Source organism: Chenopodium quinoa, unplaced genomic scaffold (genome assembly GCF_001683475.1).
Source record: "Chenopodium quinoa cultivar QQ74 unplaced genomic scaffold, ASM168347v1, whole genome shotgun sequence".
Lineage (NCBI taxonomy): Eukaryota > Viridiplantae > Streptophyta > Magnoliopsida > Caryophyllales > Amaranthaceae > Chenopodium > Chenopodium quinoa.
Window position 1 is genome coordinate 8,142,732 of NW_018743252.1, and position 15,771 is coordinate 8,158,502.

Below are 15,771 nucleotides of genomic sequence, written 5' to 3' on the forward strand. Positions count from 1 at the left end.
AGAGTTCCAAGGATTAAATTTGGAACTCTTTGTGTGGCATATTATTTATGTCTAATTAATTTGTAATTCTAAATTAAGCATTTTGTATTATATATATATCCTTACATTGAATGTTAGGATTATGGCATTTTTCTCATAATCTTATAGCTAATAATACAGTATACTATATTAGCATGGAAAAAAGTTGCATATAACTTGCACCTACCGATTCAGCTAAAATACAGTATACTATAACTTTTTTTTTTTTTTTTTTTTTTTAATGCTAATGTATTCTGATGCTTCTCTCGGATGCAGGACATCACCTTGCTTGCAGCTGAAAACACAACATACAAGAGCAGATGATTTCATCATGCTGATATTTTGCTATTCTTTCTCCAGGCTTCCTAAATCTCCCAATCTAGTATCTATGCAAAACACAGAAGCTGTTGCAAACTATCAGCTCATCAAACACTGAGATGTGCTGTCAAGTTCTAGAGATCAGACAAAAAAATAGCAATATATTACCCTTACATAGCCACTAAAGTTTCAAGATGTTTTCTGCTTGTGGATGGAAATATCGCCATGAAGATAGGCTATGCAAGCCAAGAAAAATAATGTAAAGATGGATACCAAGATCAGTGGCTCAACAAGCATGAAGGCGGGGTTGAAATCGTAATAAACCTGCATGGAAAATGGATGATCAGAAAGCTTTACAGCACATTGAATACCAATATTACAGCTTTACAACTAGAAGGAGCTAGAAGCCTCTTTGTAATACAAAACTGTGTAGATTACAGCCCCAAGCTATAAGGCCTATGACTGCATGCAATGTCATAGGCAGTCAAACAGTGATGACAAAACCTTGATATATGTATGCAAGTGTAAGAAACAAAAGGCACTATACATGCATTTATGCTGTATCATATAGCTGGGATGTAATGGACTGAGTTCGGTCCCCAGCAAAGTCAATGTAACAGCAAGGATATCTGATTGTTAACTAGCAAATTAATAAAGAAGAAAGCTTTAAGATTGATTGATAATGGTGGAAGGGTTACAAGGATAGGTTAATAGCTTAAGGCTATCAATCTTCGATAGTGAGTTTAGCTCACAACTCTCCAATAATGGCTTTAGGCCATAACTCTCCAAAAGGTTCACACCAAATTTCTGCCTAGCTTTCTTCTACTCCTCTCTACCTATTTATACCAAGGACAATCAACCTAGCAAACTAAATTACGAAAATACCCATACTACCCCCCCCCCCCCTAGGTTAGTCTATTACATGGGAGTTAAATTTCTAACATCCAGAAGACCATAAGCATATGAGGTGCGCTATGAAATAAATAAAATAAATAAAATTAAATAAACTTTTATGATATCTTTATCCTTCGCAGCACCTAGGCTCTGCCGTTCTGCACACACATACCAACCCACATTGCCTGTTTGTAACCTACTAACTAATCAGAACAAGAACTGAAAATATGCAAGCATTTCTATTGTGACCAATATCTAGATGCTGAACTTCTAGCAATACCCAGAAGCCGAAGGGTGTTTTTTCAATGATCATTATGAATATAGTGACAGAGAAGTTAGTGAAGGATTTTGGCAGCTATAGTTGACGAGGAAGATGAAAATCAGATACAACTAGAAATAGCTTACGGGGAGAAACTGCTCCACGACAGTATTGCAAAATCAAAGTTGGATGAGAAGACAGCAGATGACATAAAGGTCTGAAAACAGATGACATAAAGGTCTAAAAACTGCAAGGCTGAGATTTATAATCAACGGACAAAGGGTGCGGTATCTGACAGTAACATAGAGATCAATGACCCTGTTACCATTAACCCTAAGAGATACATAGGAGATTACGATTTTTGAGGCACAATAAATAAAGAAGCATAAATAAAACCGTAAAACTGTTTTCACATTTATAAAATCCTAGAATGGTGACAAAATCAAAAGAAATTGATGGGGTTGGAGACTATGAAGGTCAGCAAAATGAGGTTTTGTTTGCATATCTTTCCATCAATGGCTTTTAGTTGGCTTCTGTTTCTCTCTTCCTGATTTTCACTTGAAAATTTAATCCATTAACAGCTTTCAGTTGTGATGTGTAGAGTTAGCTCATGTGTGGGTTTTGGTTGCATTTTAGTCATTAGATGTGATAGTGGCTGAGCGGTAATTGTGGTTCTTCATTTGGATTTGCTTGCATGCTGATTGTTTGCTTGTGCTTCAACAACAAGGGCTCAAACTTTCAGCTAGTTCCAGATAGCATGAACAATTTCTTATTTTCTTGCTTTATTTAGCATAAAGCTGGTTCATATTGGCAATTTGTTGAACTTATTTACAATAATGATATAAAATGCTTAGATAATTTCATCAAAGGGGAGGTTCTATAAATCACAGTCCATGCATTTTCAATACACATCAAGGTGTTGATACCAGAGGTTGGAGATAAAAATTTTAATCCACCCTAAAACCCATCTGGTGGAATTTAAGTATTTACACAATACTGGGGGAGGCCCCGGTTAATATCAGCCTGATATACATTTGATGTATATCAGGTGGCATTTTTGCAATATTGAACATTAAAAAAACGGATTTTTCACCATATACCACTGAGTTAAAGCTTAATTCACCATATACCACCAAAAACTTTCTAATACACCATGTACCACTGAGTTTAACATAAATGTCACAACATGCCATTAATGACTAACGGACGTTAACACCGTTAGTCATTAAGGCTAATAATGCCACGTGACAACATATAATTGGTTCCCTTTTAAATTATTTAATTTTAAATATTATTTAATTAATTATCAAAAAATTAAAAAAAATAAATAAATAAATCCCAGCCACCACCAACGTCCCCCCACCCAACCACCACCCTATCCCGACACCCCCGCCGGCACGAAATCCGACCAGAAACCCCGCGTCGGCGCGGAATCCGACCAAAACCCCCCGCCGGCACCGTGGTCGCATCCCCCTCAAAAAACCCTCCCCTAACCTCCGTGCCCGCATCTCCCTCGAAAAACCCCCTATCTCCCTCGAAAAACCCTCTCCTAACCACCGGTCGGCGCCCAAACCCCCCTCCCCTGCGTCGGCGAACGAATTTGCCCTGTCCTGGTGCCATCTCCACCCCACGGAACCACCACGTACGCCGAAATCCTAAAACCAAAATCTAGGGTTTCGATTTTGATGTTTTTGGGTTTCGTCGTGGTGGTTTTCGGCTAGTTGGGCGGCAGCGACGTGTGGGAGAGGGTTTGGGCTTCCAGCGCAGGGGTTTCAGGGTGGTGGCTGGGTTTTTGGCTAAGGTGAAAAGGTGGGGAGGGGTTGAATTCGGCGAAAGTGATGGCTGGGGAATTCGGCTAAGGTAATGGTTGGGCTTTCGACTAAGGTGGTGATTGGGATCGGGGTTGTCCTCGGCGGGAGAGGGGGATGGTCGTCGGCCGGTCGGGAAGAGGCAGGTCGCCGGCAGAGGTGGCAATGGCTTGTAATGGTGGTGTTTCATTTTTGTTTAACTTTTTAAATAATTTCTCCAAAGTTAATTAATTAAATAAATAATATTAATAAGAACCAATTACAAGCTGCCACGTGGCACAATTAACGTTAATGACTAACTGAGTTAACGGAAAGGGCATGTTGTGACATTTATGTTTAAACTCAGTGGTACATGGTGTATTAGAATGTTTTTTGTGGTATATGGTGAATTAAGCTTTAACTCAGTGGTATATGGTGAAAAATCCGTAAAAACAAAAAAAGAAAAAAAAATAAATATATATATATATATATATATATATATATATATATATATATATATATATATATAAAGAAAGAAAGGATAGATCTACAATGATTTCCACCATTACAGCCACTACCAATACCATCACTATCCATCACCGATCAACCACGAACCATCATCTCTATCTTCGCGTCCATCACCATTACAACCACCACCACCATCTTCGTCTCAGCCGCCATCACCATCACAGCCCATCACAACCACCACCATCTTCACATCCATCACCATCACATCCCCATGTTCCTCTTCGCGACCCTCTTCTTCGTCCCTTCTTCCTCATTTCTCAACAACGACCCAACGCCGCAGTAACAATAAGACACCCTAGTAGCAAACGGTGTAAATTAGGGCCATAGCAACCCCTTAGGGGAAGCCTAGCCATCGCGGCGGCATTTTGAACTGCCACAGGTGGTGGTATCGTTGGTGTGCAGGTTTACTGGCTTGGAGGAAAAAGGTGGGTGGGAATGGAGAATGGAGGAAGAAAGTGATGAAAATACAAAAATACCCTCAATTAAATAACTAAAATGACATTAATACCCCCTAATTTGCATACAAATAAAATGACCAGACCAATGTGCTACTTTAAAATGACCAGACCCGCAAAGAAAAACCAATTCGATCCAATCTGACCCACCAATGTGCTACTCCCTCACACCCTTGTCAATACACTAATCTCTAGCCATTGTTGATCAATGCACACTCCTATCATACTAAGTCCCACACCACCCCCATATTATTATTGTAAAATGCCAATATATGCTTACACATGAATTATATATAGTGGTCTATGTTTGGAGGTATTTTGTATATACTACTTCCGTTTTTTTTTTAAGTTGACACGTATTCCTTTTTAGAAAGTTTATTTGTAGTGAACACGTTTCCTTTTTGGATAAGTTTAACACTTTGCATTTACTAGTCTACCCCACTTGCTTCATCATTCTCTCTCCTCTCCTTATTATGTGTGCCTAAATTGAACACGTCAACTATTAACAGCGGAAGTATAAGACATTTGAATTGTGCTTTTGTTCCATATTGTTTGGTATTGCAATTTTGAGACGAGAAGGATTACTATGTTAGCTTTAGACAGTTTCCATTGTTATTAACTCGGATTTTAAAAATTTTAAACTTTTGGGAATTATGAACTACCCCTCCATTTTTTTTAATGCCCCATTAGAGCTCGGCACACAACCTAACGCAAAACTTTGACCAATAATATCAATAATTATCAATAAGTATAAATTACAACAATTGAATATAGATAATCTATTCATTGAGACGATTCCAACAAGTACCCACAAGACTATATTAAATATTATGTATAATTTACAAACATTGGTTAAAGTGAGTAAAGTAAATGGTGCCAAAAGTCCAAATGGGGCACTTAAAAAAGCGGAGGGAGTATTATCATTACTAGAGTATCATACATTCATCTTCATTAATGGATTGTATTGCTCATGGTCTCATGCCGAAAACAAGAGCCCTTAACTTGCTATGTTGACCCAAAGCTTAACATTCTTATCATGTTCAAGTGATAATGCTTTGCTTGCTTGCTAGAACGCCTTAATCCCATAACTAGGGTCGGCTACATGAGCCAACACGAGGACTTCCCAAGAAAACCCATCCTAGTACTACTCTCAATCATTGTGGCTCATCTGGCTCATGTTCAAGTGATAATAAAAATTTAATTTAACCAACCTAAAAATGATCCAAACCAGGATTCACCAGGGTCTAGTTTTGGTGGGACGCTATCATATATTCAAGTCATAATTATTCTGGCCACTTGTTATGCCCTCCATTATTAAAACACCATTACACTACTAAGTTTTGACAGCATCCTTAAAACCCATATGACCATCGAGGTTGACAAAATCTAACATAAGCATGCTTTTAGAGCATTTCTTTGATAGTATAACCTAATGGACACTATTGGTGGTCGTGATCACTTGATGTAGAAAAAAAAATCTTATACCCAAAAGACGACAAAGCACACTTCCTCCGTTTTCGAAAGTTTGACTCACTATCTGTTTTGGGGTGTTTCTAAAAAATTCAACTCACTTATACTTTACTCTATATATAGGAACACTTTTTCCCCTTACCCCCACAAGATTTACACATTTCCACTCATTCTTTTTTACATTCACCCATCTTTTTAACTAAATGTTACTTTATTCTCTATATAGATAGAAATACTTAATCCTCCTTCACCATATTTACACCTTTCTAGAATTCCATTCACTCTTTTCTTATAACCACACCTTTTTACTCACTTTATACGAAGTATACCTTTTTCTTACACCCACTCACTCTATTCAAACTTGATTCTCTATATAGATTAGAAGTACTTTATCCTCCTTACACCAAAAGATTAACACCTTTCCATAGTTCCACTCACTCTTTTTTACAACCACCCATCTTTTTACTTGCTTTTATACGTAGTATACCTTTCCATGATTATCATGCTATGTCCTTTTTTTTTATATCGGACGGTTCCTAATGACGATTCACGTTAGCTGACCCCAAATCATTTTGGACTAAGACTTTATTGTTGTTATTGTTGTTGATACTTTTTTCTTACATACTCTATTCAAACTTTATTCTCTACATAGATAGAAATACTTTATCCTCCTTTCCCCACAATATTTACACCTTTCTATAATTCTACTCTCTCTTGGAACCACCCACCTTTTACTTACATTACAAAGTATACCTTTTTCTAATTCCCACTCTATTTAAACTTTCCTAGGAACAAAAGTCTATAATGGCAAAGTTGAACCTTCAGGAACATTGGTTGTACAAAGAATTAATTGATACATTCTTGATAAAGACAAGTAGTTTTAAATTAGAAAAATTACAAAGAGCTTAGAGAAGGCACAATATTTCATATACTGTTTACACATTTACATAACTTGTAACTTTCAAAGTAACTAACAGCCGAAAATAATACGAATGCAGACACAAGTTACACAATATAACATTAAATGTTTAATGCCAAAATTTGTTACCACTAGGATTCTTAATACAAAGTATAATTCATTGCATTTTACGTCAAAATAATCATTAAAAATTTTGTTTTTTAAAAATACCACAGAAAAAATAATAATATTAAATAATAAAAAAGAAAAGAAGAAAGTTGTCACCTGAAAGGGTGAGTTGTGCTCTGGCACCACGTTCTTCTTTTCCAAAACCACAACAGTTCTTCCAAGTACATCCAGATATGAATAAGTGGTCTGCAAAGTGTGCAAACATCAGAAGAATCAGGAATCATGAAATGAGCCTGTTAAGTAAAAATGTCTCCACAAAATAAACATAGATCAAGTTTTCCTCCCCCACTGTGTCCTCTCATTTCCTATCCGTCCCCCCCAAGTACCAAAGATCCAATTACATTCACGTCACAGCTTTGACAGCCTGTTGAACGGTTGAATAGCCTCAAGGCATAGGGAGCATAGAGGCCCAAAGCACAACATGAAGTGCATACCTTATTAAAGTGCTCCTAGATGCACATTAGTATGCCTCGTTAAAAATGCCTAGCCCAGACCAATTTTAGATGGGCTTTAGCGCCTAATTACATAACTGTAAAGTGGTCATAGGATGACTACTTAAATGTATACTAAAACAAAGTTTCTTTCAATGTCTTCCACTCCCCTTCACAACTTTATCTCTTCAGGTTCTCCATTTTTGTTATCATTGAACAGCAGAATTACAACTAGAAAAATTTATATAAATACCAACTATAATTGATTTTTTTTTACACTAGAAATATCTCATAAATATTAATCATAAAGACGGTTAATGTAACAAAATACTTTGTGCAACATAATTGAGGGAGAGAATAAAAATTAGGCATTAATATACAATATAATGTTAACTATTACTGTTATAAGCCCATTTGCAAAAACAACTTTATTCAATCATATGGATATATGTGATTGTTAGGATTGATATAAACATAGTAATTTTCAGTTAAAATGATTCTATATATGTTAATAGTTCGCTTTATGATAAATACTACCTCCAATCTTTTATGTTTTACTCACTGATGTGAGTGGGTATAAGATAAAGAAAGAGAGAGTGTAAAAAAGGTGGGTTTGTTTAACAAAAAAATGAATAAAGTGAAAGAGAGAGATGAAAGCTGTAATTATGATGCAGTTAAAGGGGTAAGATGATAAAAAGGGTATGCCATAAATAAAATAAAGCAAAGTGAGTAAAACGATAAAAAAAGGCCCAAAATAGAAAGTGAGTAGAGCAAAAAAAGGATGGAGTAACATTTGTTTTTACTAAGTGTAGTAATTAGGCTCTAGTTATTACACAAGGAATCCTGTACATCAACTAAGAAAATAACTATTCCCTCTGTTTCAATTTGATAGTCTCATTTTGACTTTGCACGGTCTTTTATATGTTCCTTTGACCATAAAAAAATTTGATATTATAAAACTACACATCAAGACGAATCTAACAATATATCACAAATATATATATATATATATATATATATATATGAATTTTTGGTCAAAGTTTTAATAGTTTGAAGATAAAAAAAAAAAAAAAAAAGTCAAAATAGGACTATCAAATTAAAACGGAGGGAGTATTATTGGACCAACAAATTGTAATTCCTTACAAAATTTTGATATGTTAATGTTAATGTAATAATCCCTCCGTCTCACAATACAAAGCTTAAAACTAATGATTAGAAGTACATATGTGCATGTGGGGTTAGAGAGAGATAGAGAGAAAGAAACGTAGTTGGCAATAATTAAAGAGATAGGTATAGAAAGTGTTGGCAATTAATATTAAAAGTACAAAAAAAAAAGAAATGGAAAAAAGATGACAACTCATCAAAAAGAGGGTAATAAAGTCAAAAAGTACAACCTTTAAACAGAAATAGGCATTGTAGTTTAATATACCCTAAAAGGAAAACAACTTTGTATTATGAGACGGAGGGTATATTTTGTATAATTAATGTACCTCCATATATTATTATGTGCAATAAAGGAATATTTTACATCTTACAAATAATACCCCTTTGTAGTATATAATATTTGAATGTCACTACTTTATTATTTTATTTTTCTATTTAAATGAATTTTAGTCAATTCTATTTTAGAAATTCGGTTAAAAAAATTTCTGTCAAAAAATTTCTGTAAAAAAAGGAAAAAAAAAAAAAAAAAAAAAACCGAGTACCCGGTTTTGGAACCGGTTCCAAATTTATTGGACCCCGTTAGAACCGGTTCCAAAACCAATTCCAATCTTTCGGACCCAATTCTAACCAGTTCCAGGTACGGTGTTTTTGACCGAATACTGGATTATTCTCGGCCCTAGTGAATAGTGTAAAAGTCCAAATGTTACACTAAGTAAAAAGAGTAAAAAACAGAGGAAGTATTTGACACTGCCACATTCATTATAGCCTTATAGGCATTGGATCAACATACGAACCATTAAATTTTAATACTAAAGTCATTTCTTCATGAAATTCACAAATGAAATATTGAATCATACATTGATAACTATAGGATTGTTAAAACCCTGCCATTTCTTATAAATAAGTCGAGGTTCTCTCTATTTCTTTCCAACACTCTACAGCAATGCAATCTCAACATAATAAGATGTGATTTTCTATCATCATTGCAATAATGACAAGGATCATTGTTATGTTATGTATATGAAATTATAAACCATGGCCTATTATTCCAGAAACTACATATATCAAAAATGTATCACGTTTGTCTAAGTTGAAGTATTGTTCAACAGCTAATTGATAATCCATGAAGTTGATAAATGATAAAGACAAAAGATATAGCAAGTTTTAGGTATAATTAAAAATGCATAACTATATAGACAATGAAAGGAAGATGTGCCTATGATAATGTATATAGTGTATGCATGAAAAAAAAAATGGTTAAGTGTCACAGTCAGATTGAATTTCAATTAAACCACAAAGAACAAAAAAGAAAGGAAAATTTGTGAAAGTGTTGATCTACCTCCAAATGTTGTTCCACTGTAAAAGGCGCCGAAACTGTAGAATTTTTAGAGCCCTCTGGCAGAGCTACCTAAAATTGAGAAAGAAGGTGATAAGAGAAATTCAGCTGGAAGATTGGATAGAAGCAAACCACAAGATTTGGTCAATTAAAAGTTCAATATACCTTAATTGTTAGCTTATTCACGACAGTCTCTGCCATAGGGCATCCAAAAGTGAAATTTAAATAACGCTGCTTGCCATCATTTGACTCATAAAGGAAATCTTCCAAAGGTAATCTATATCCAATAACAAAAGTAGCTCTCCAACCACCAAATAAAGGATAGCGAGGCTCTATTTCCAGTTCTGACTGCATGAATACAAGCATACCCTTTAGAAAGTTGTATTATTTACAAAATGATGTTGTCAAATTGAATGTTTCCTGATACGTAGAGCATACAGCATGCTAACTATGTACAGGAACTGTATTACTTAAACAGAATAATAAATCACTTTCCAGAAGTAATATTATTTAGTCAAGCACATACAATTAAAACACATCCAAAAAATATCATTCTTTGATTAAATTTTGAAAGGAAATAAATATTATAAAAAAACAAAAAAAAAAAAAAAAAAATCCCCCTTCAAGGGCCATGCCTGCACCTTGTGTCTTCCTACAACTAATTAACTTTCCACCTGCTCTCCAAAGGGTGAGGATGCTCCAGATAAATTACGAACATATAAGTACCTCCATGTTACTATCACCCATTGAATGGTCCAACAAAAAAAAAAAAAAATAAATAAATAAATAACAACCAATAATGAAATGTATAAAGATGGGAAGAGAGAAGGCAATGAACATTCTGCAGAAGTTCAAGGGCTGTTGGACAGAATTGTTTTCAATTTTTCCATTTTGTTGGGTTTTAACCAATATCTTAGCTTAATTATATATATAGTTCATGAGGGTTTGGTCATGGCTTCCACTTTGTAATGATCTTGCTAGTTTACTCTTAAGGTTTTGTTAATGAATTAAATATCATAGTTTGGGTAACTTGTAGTTATTCTGAACCTAAATAAGATTAAACTTCCTTTTGACAACCCTTTAAGCATTGGGTAACTTATGTTAGTTATGTTTATAAATCCCAATATCCTACAGAATGCCTAGCCACACATTAGAGGAAAAATCCTGTTTTAAATAAAGAACTACACACACATAACCTTATTGATCAACTGAATAGGCTAAGCATATATTTATTGTATTACCTTCTTCAAGTTCAAACGCAAACGTGATGTTGAGATATTTCCTATTTCATCTCTGTAGTAAACCGAGTTTACCCGAGGAGGTAGTGTTGCAAGTAGCTGTTTAAATGAAGCTACACCGCTCACAGAAGGCTTAGACTGATAGTCCACCCTGCCACATAAATATTTACAAAAATTGCCTTAATATGCATTCGAGCATCAAATTAGGAATCCATCAAACCATTGGAGCAATATTTAACAGATTAGTTTTGAACACTAGCATTAGAGCCAATACATTAGGCAGGACCATGAGAGACACAAATGCCTATCAAAATAATATAAGGCAAGTCCTTAGAATACGACTACAAATTTTACATCAATTTTTATCATGAGGAAACATATTATCACATGTCTGCATCATCTAACAAAGAAATCTAGGGTTCACAAGTTTCTATTTTATTAAAATCATGAGGAAATCCAGAGATTACCACATGTGTGCAGAGCGCAAAGCGTCACTTATGGTGAAGCATCACGAGGTGCTTGCACAGCAATTATACAAGATTTAGCTAAGAAGCGTGCTTGTAGATGCATTGCTAACTATACAACCATAACCAACTGTTTAGCCATGTCTGATGTCTCTATTACAGTTTGGTGTTCAATACAAAAGATTACTGTGCCATTGATCTACAGCTAAAGATGGATCTTTTGTCATATTCAGCCATCCTTACGCTAGTATTCCAGGTATTAAGAGAAATTAAATTCTTCCCAAGGTTAGTTCTTCTAATCATTTTTAATTTTAAACAGTAGCTAAAAGCATCGCTATAAGGTCTGAGGAAAATTGACTCATCTACAAACCTCAATAGCGCAAATATTCAATACCTGGAAAATGCACCTTTCAGCCGAGCACCAGCATGAGCCAGTGTGTATTGTTCTCTAACTTGTATGCTTCCCCAATGTGAGATCTCAACTTCACGTACAAGCTCCTCAACAACAACAAATGGGTTGTTGTTTTCAAAGTGCACAATAATGGGTGAAAATGAGTGCGGAGGCTGATCAGCATATGGACCATATTTCACCTCAAGACCAGCACGGTTGGTGGGCTCCACATGTGTGAATGATTCCACTCTAGTACTTGCAGTCCTTATAAAAGTCGTCTGTTGATCAATATGATATGGAGACAGGATGATTGCACTATCACGGTAGTAAACCAACTGAGATTCCGATTGGCTAATTTCTATTGGGAATGGCTCAAGAGACTGTGTTAATATGTACAGGACCTCAAGCGTTACAGTTTCACCTGCCTTCAAAGGACTAAGCAAAGTGGCAGAAAAGTATTTTGTTTCATTCGGCCCATCAGGAAGCTTAGGACTGACATCAAGAGATTTGTATGTTTTTCTCTTTTTCTTTCCCACCGGTACAGCTGCTTTTAACAATGCAATATGATCAATTTGGGCTGGAGGAAAAGCAAAGATGACTTCTGAACTGGGAGACGTTCCTTTATTTTCAACCTGAAGCACTTTAGCACATCACATACGGCACCACAAACTATAATCAAATGTGCATATGCATATGTGTGCATATACACAACAAATATATGTGTGTGCGTGTCTTTTTTGAACATCTCTGTGTGAAACATGTCTATCCTTTTTAAAAATACATCTCAAACTAGATAAACCTTTCAGCATTATAAGATGCAACAGAATAATACTTACACACATCATAATATCAATACAATCAAAACCATGCAAAATTCAACTCTGAGAATAAGATTTCAAACAAAATTGACATCAAATTGATATAGCTCCATTTCCTGTCAGAATGTCCATAATAATCTAATCCTAACGGATGCATTTCATCTTTTCAAGGTTCAAATACTGCTAAATTTACAGTCCAATAACCCCCTAGCACAGCTCTATTCCCCAAGCTAACCGGAAACAAATAAAACGCGCTACATGAACACTGCTAACATCATATTCACCCCACACTATTTCTAACCGGAATTCGACTGACGTTTCATATAACAGAAGATAAATGTTTAAAATTGGAATAAATATACCTGTAGAGTCAAGAACACCTTGATGATGTGGGAAGTCAAATCGATCTGCAAAACAAAACAAAACAAAAAAAAAAAAAAAAATGGCAACTCAAATTTCTCGTAATTAAGGATACAATACAATTCATCGTAAAATAAAAATCACAATGCCAAGCTCTTAAACATAGCAATAATTAATCAGCCATCAATTTCATCCAGATTCAACAACCATTTTTTATTGAAATCGAGAAAATTACACAGATTGATTAATTGCACTGAAAATAAATAAATTTTAATTGAGTACATACGTAAAAAATTTGAGGAAAAAAATATCGATTTAAAGTAAATTCATACTCTGCGCTCAGCATAAGTGATCCGCAGGTCATGTTGAGTAGCCGTTGAGGATGATCCAAGAATGAAAGAGAGAAAAAAGAGGAGAGAGAAAATTGAGGCATTGCGAAGTTTGAGTTCTATCGCCATTGATGGATTCTAGCTTGAACGCTGCGAGAGTGCGAGGACTTTGAGAAGACCTGGAAATTGGGGGAAAGAGGGAGTGTTAATAGAGTGAAGGAAACGATCGAATGTTTTGGGTCAGGTTTTTTGGGTCGGGTATGTTTGGAATCAGTCTTGTTTGGAAAAGATTTTTTTTTTCTTTTTTAAGTGAAGTTTTATACAGATTTCGTATCATCCTCTCCCTACTATTTCCTAGATTTTTTATGAAACTGAGCCTAATTGAAAAACAATTTACGAAAATAGACGCGTGGCAAAACTATTTACGAAATTGAGCTTCAGAGGTTCGGTCAGCGTTTTATTCCTTTTTATTTATTTTTTTTTAAATTTCGTATTTTAAAATGCCAAATTAAAAAAACATGAAATACAATGAAACGCTGACTGAGGCAGCGTTTTTAGGTAGGTCCTAAAACGCTGCCTGAGGCAGCGTTTCATTGACAAGGGAAAGACGCTGCCTCAGTCAGCGGTTTTTGCTGGTATATTGCCACAGAAAACCGCGACATCACATTATTCACTCTACTTCAAACTCTCTCAAACTTGCTCAAACTCTCTAAAACGGATATTCCGTCGTTGTACTAGGCCTCCCCGCCACCGGAAAGTGTGCTGCTGCCGCCGCCGTCGCCGCCTTGTTGGTACTCTCTCTCAAACTCTCCTCTTCATATAATGACATTGTTGGTACTTCTCTTCGTTTTTAAAATTTTAAAACCTAGGTTAGTTTGATAATTATATAGTACATTGTTTTAATTTGATAATGTTGTTGATTATTCTAAGTTAGTTTGATGTAAATTGATAATTATGTTGATAATTCTAAGTTAGTTTGTTGTAATTTGATAATAGTTTAGTATAAAAGCCCTAAATTGATGTTAGTTTAGTAAGAAAGTTTATGATGAAATTGTGGAAATGTTTGGTAAAAATGTTGAAAATGTTGATGAAATTGTTGATATTGTTGATGAAATTGTTGTTTTAATTTGATAAAATAGCCTACATTGTCGTTTAATTACGAAAATTATGTTATGTAGAATACGTTGGTTGTTAGTGTGAATATGTTCGTTGTGTACTTTGTTTTGTTTGTTATGTGAATTGGAACAATGATGGTTAATTATGTTTGTAGTGTGAATTTCTTGGTTGTTATTGTGCGAATTAGTGGAGATTGCATGCAATTAAGATGTGTTTTTGGTTGTTGTATAGAATATGGCTGCACAAAACGCAGCTTTGTTATGCCGATAGGGGGGTGAATTTGTGTCTGATGGACCGAATGTCCAGTATAGTGGTGGAAATATGGAACCATTGCCACTTGGACCAGACATGACTTTCAACGATCTGATGAACGAGGTTCATAGCATTATTGGCTTAAACCGAATGAATGTACAACTTAACATTCAAATGAGGTTTGAGACTAATAATGCGGTTCAAGTGTTACCTTGTTCTAACGATAGACATTTGAAAGCTTTGAGGAGCGCTGTTTTAATGAGGGGTTATCCACATGAGATATATGTAGAAATAGTGTCTACGTGTACGCAACAAAGTACTCGACCAAATCAACAAACTAGTTATTTTTCCGGTTACACAGAGTCCTTCCGAATGCCCTCACAAGACATTCCATCAACTGAATATGGGATGGGGTCCTTCAGCAGACTGCTTCATGACGATCGGTTCCAAATGCCGTTGAGTTCACATATAGCTTCACCTGTATATGGTGGAACATCTACGACAATGTTTGGCCAATCTGGGCCTTCGACATCGAACACAGTTATATCTTCTCCCATGCAACTCCAAAGTTATTCACCTACGCAGCATGATGATCATACATCACCGTCTCAACCATTGGTGAATCATCTTGAAAATCTACAACATATGGTGAATAACGAGTTGTCTCTGTATGATGCGCTTCGGGAAACAAATGATGAGGCTGAGAGCGAAGAGGAGGAACCAATTCTGGATAACATGGATGTTGATTCTACAGACATGGAAGGTGGGGAGGCCATGGTTAGAACTCCTATTCCTTGGTTAAGTCAAGTAAATGAGAATTATGAGGTTGATCAATATTGGGCCGAATCAGGTAGTCATACAACATTTGTGATCGGGGGGAGTTTGAGAAGGGTATGTTCTTTGAATCTAAGAAACTGCTTCAGGAAATGGTGAAGAAGTATTCTATACAAAGGACCCAATTCTACACCACAGTGACCTCGAATGAGAAGGTCCTTCATCTGCGGTGCAAGAAGAATTGTGGTTGGTCGCTACGAGGCACCAAAAAAAGTGAGCACT

General features: G+C 35.5%; 1 protein-coding gene across 2 annotated transcripts; it reads right to left on the reverse strand.

Annotated features, from left to right (window-relative positions):
- Positions 1-235: 235 nt before the first annotated feature.
- On the reverse strand, positions 236-13,812 carry LOC110735163 (dolichyl-diphosphooligosaccharide--protein glycosyltransferase subunit 1B-like). Of its 2 annotated transcripts, XM_021915332.1 has the most exons (9): positions 13,351-13,812; positions 13,021-13,065; positions 11,844-12,472; positions 10,989-11,136; positions 9,913-10,095; positions 9,751-9,819; positions 6,913-7,002; positions 505-660; positions 236-422 (listed from the first exon to the last, which is right to left on the reverse strand). In XM_021915332.1, exons 1-8 carry the CDS (start codon positions 13,474-13,476, stop codon positions 526-528), a joined length of 1,425 nt encoding a protein of 474 aa, XP_021771024.1. In that variant the 5' UTR covers positions 13,477-13,812; the 3' UTR covers positions 236-422; positions 505-525. The 2 variants fall into 2 exon arrangements, with proteins under 2 accessions (XP_021771024.1, XP_021771023.1); XM_021915331.1 differs by having other exon boundaries at positions 236-660.
- Positions 13,813-15,771: the final 1,959 nt, after the last annotated feature.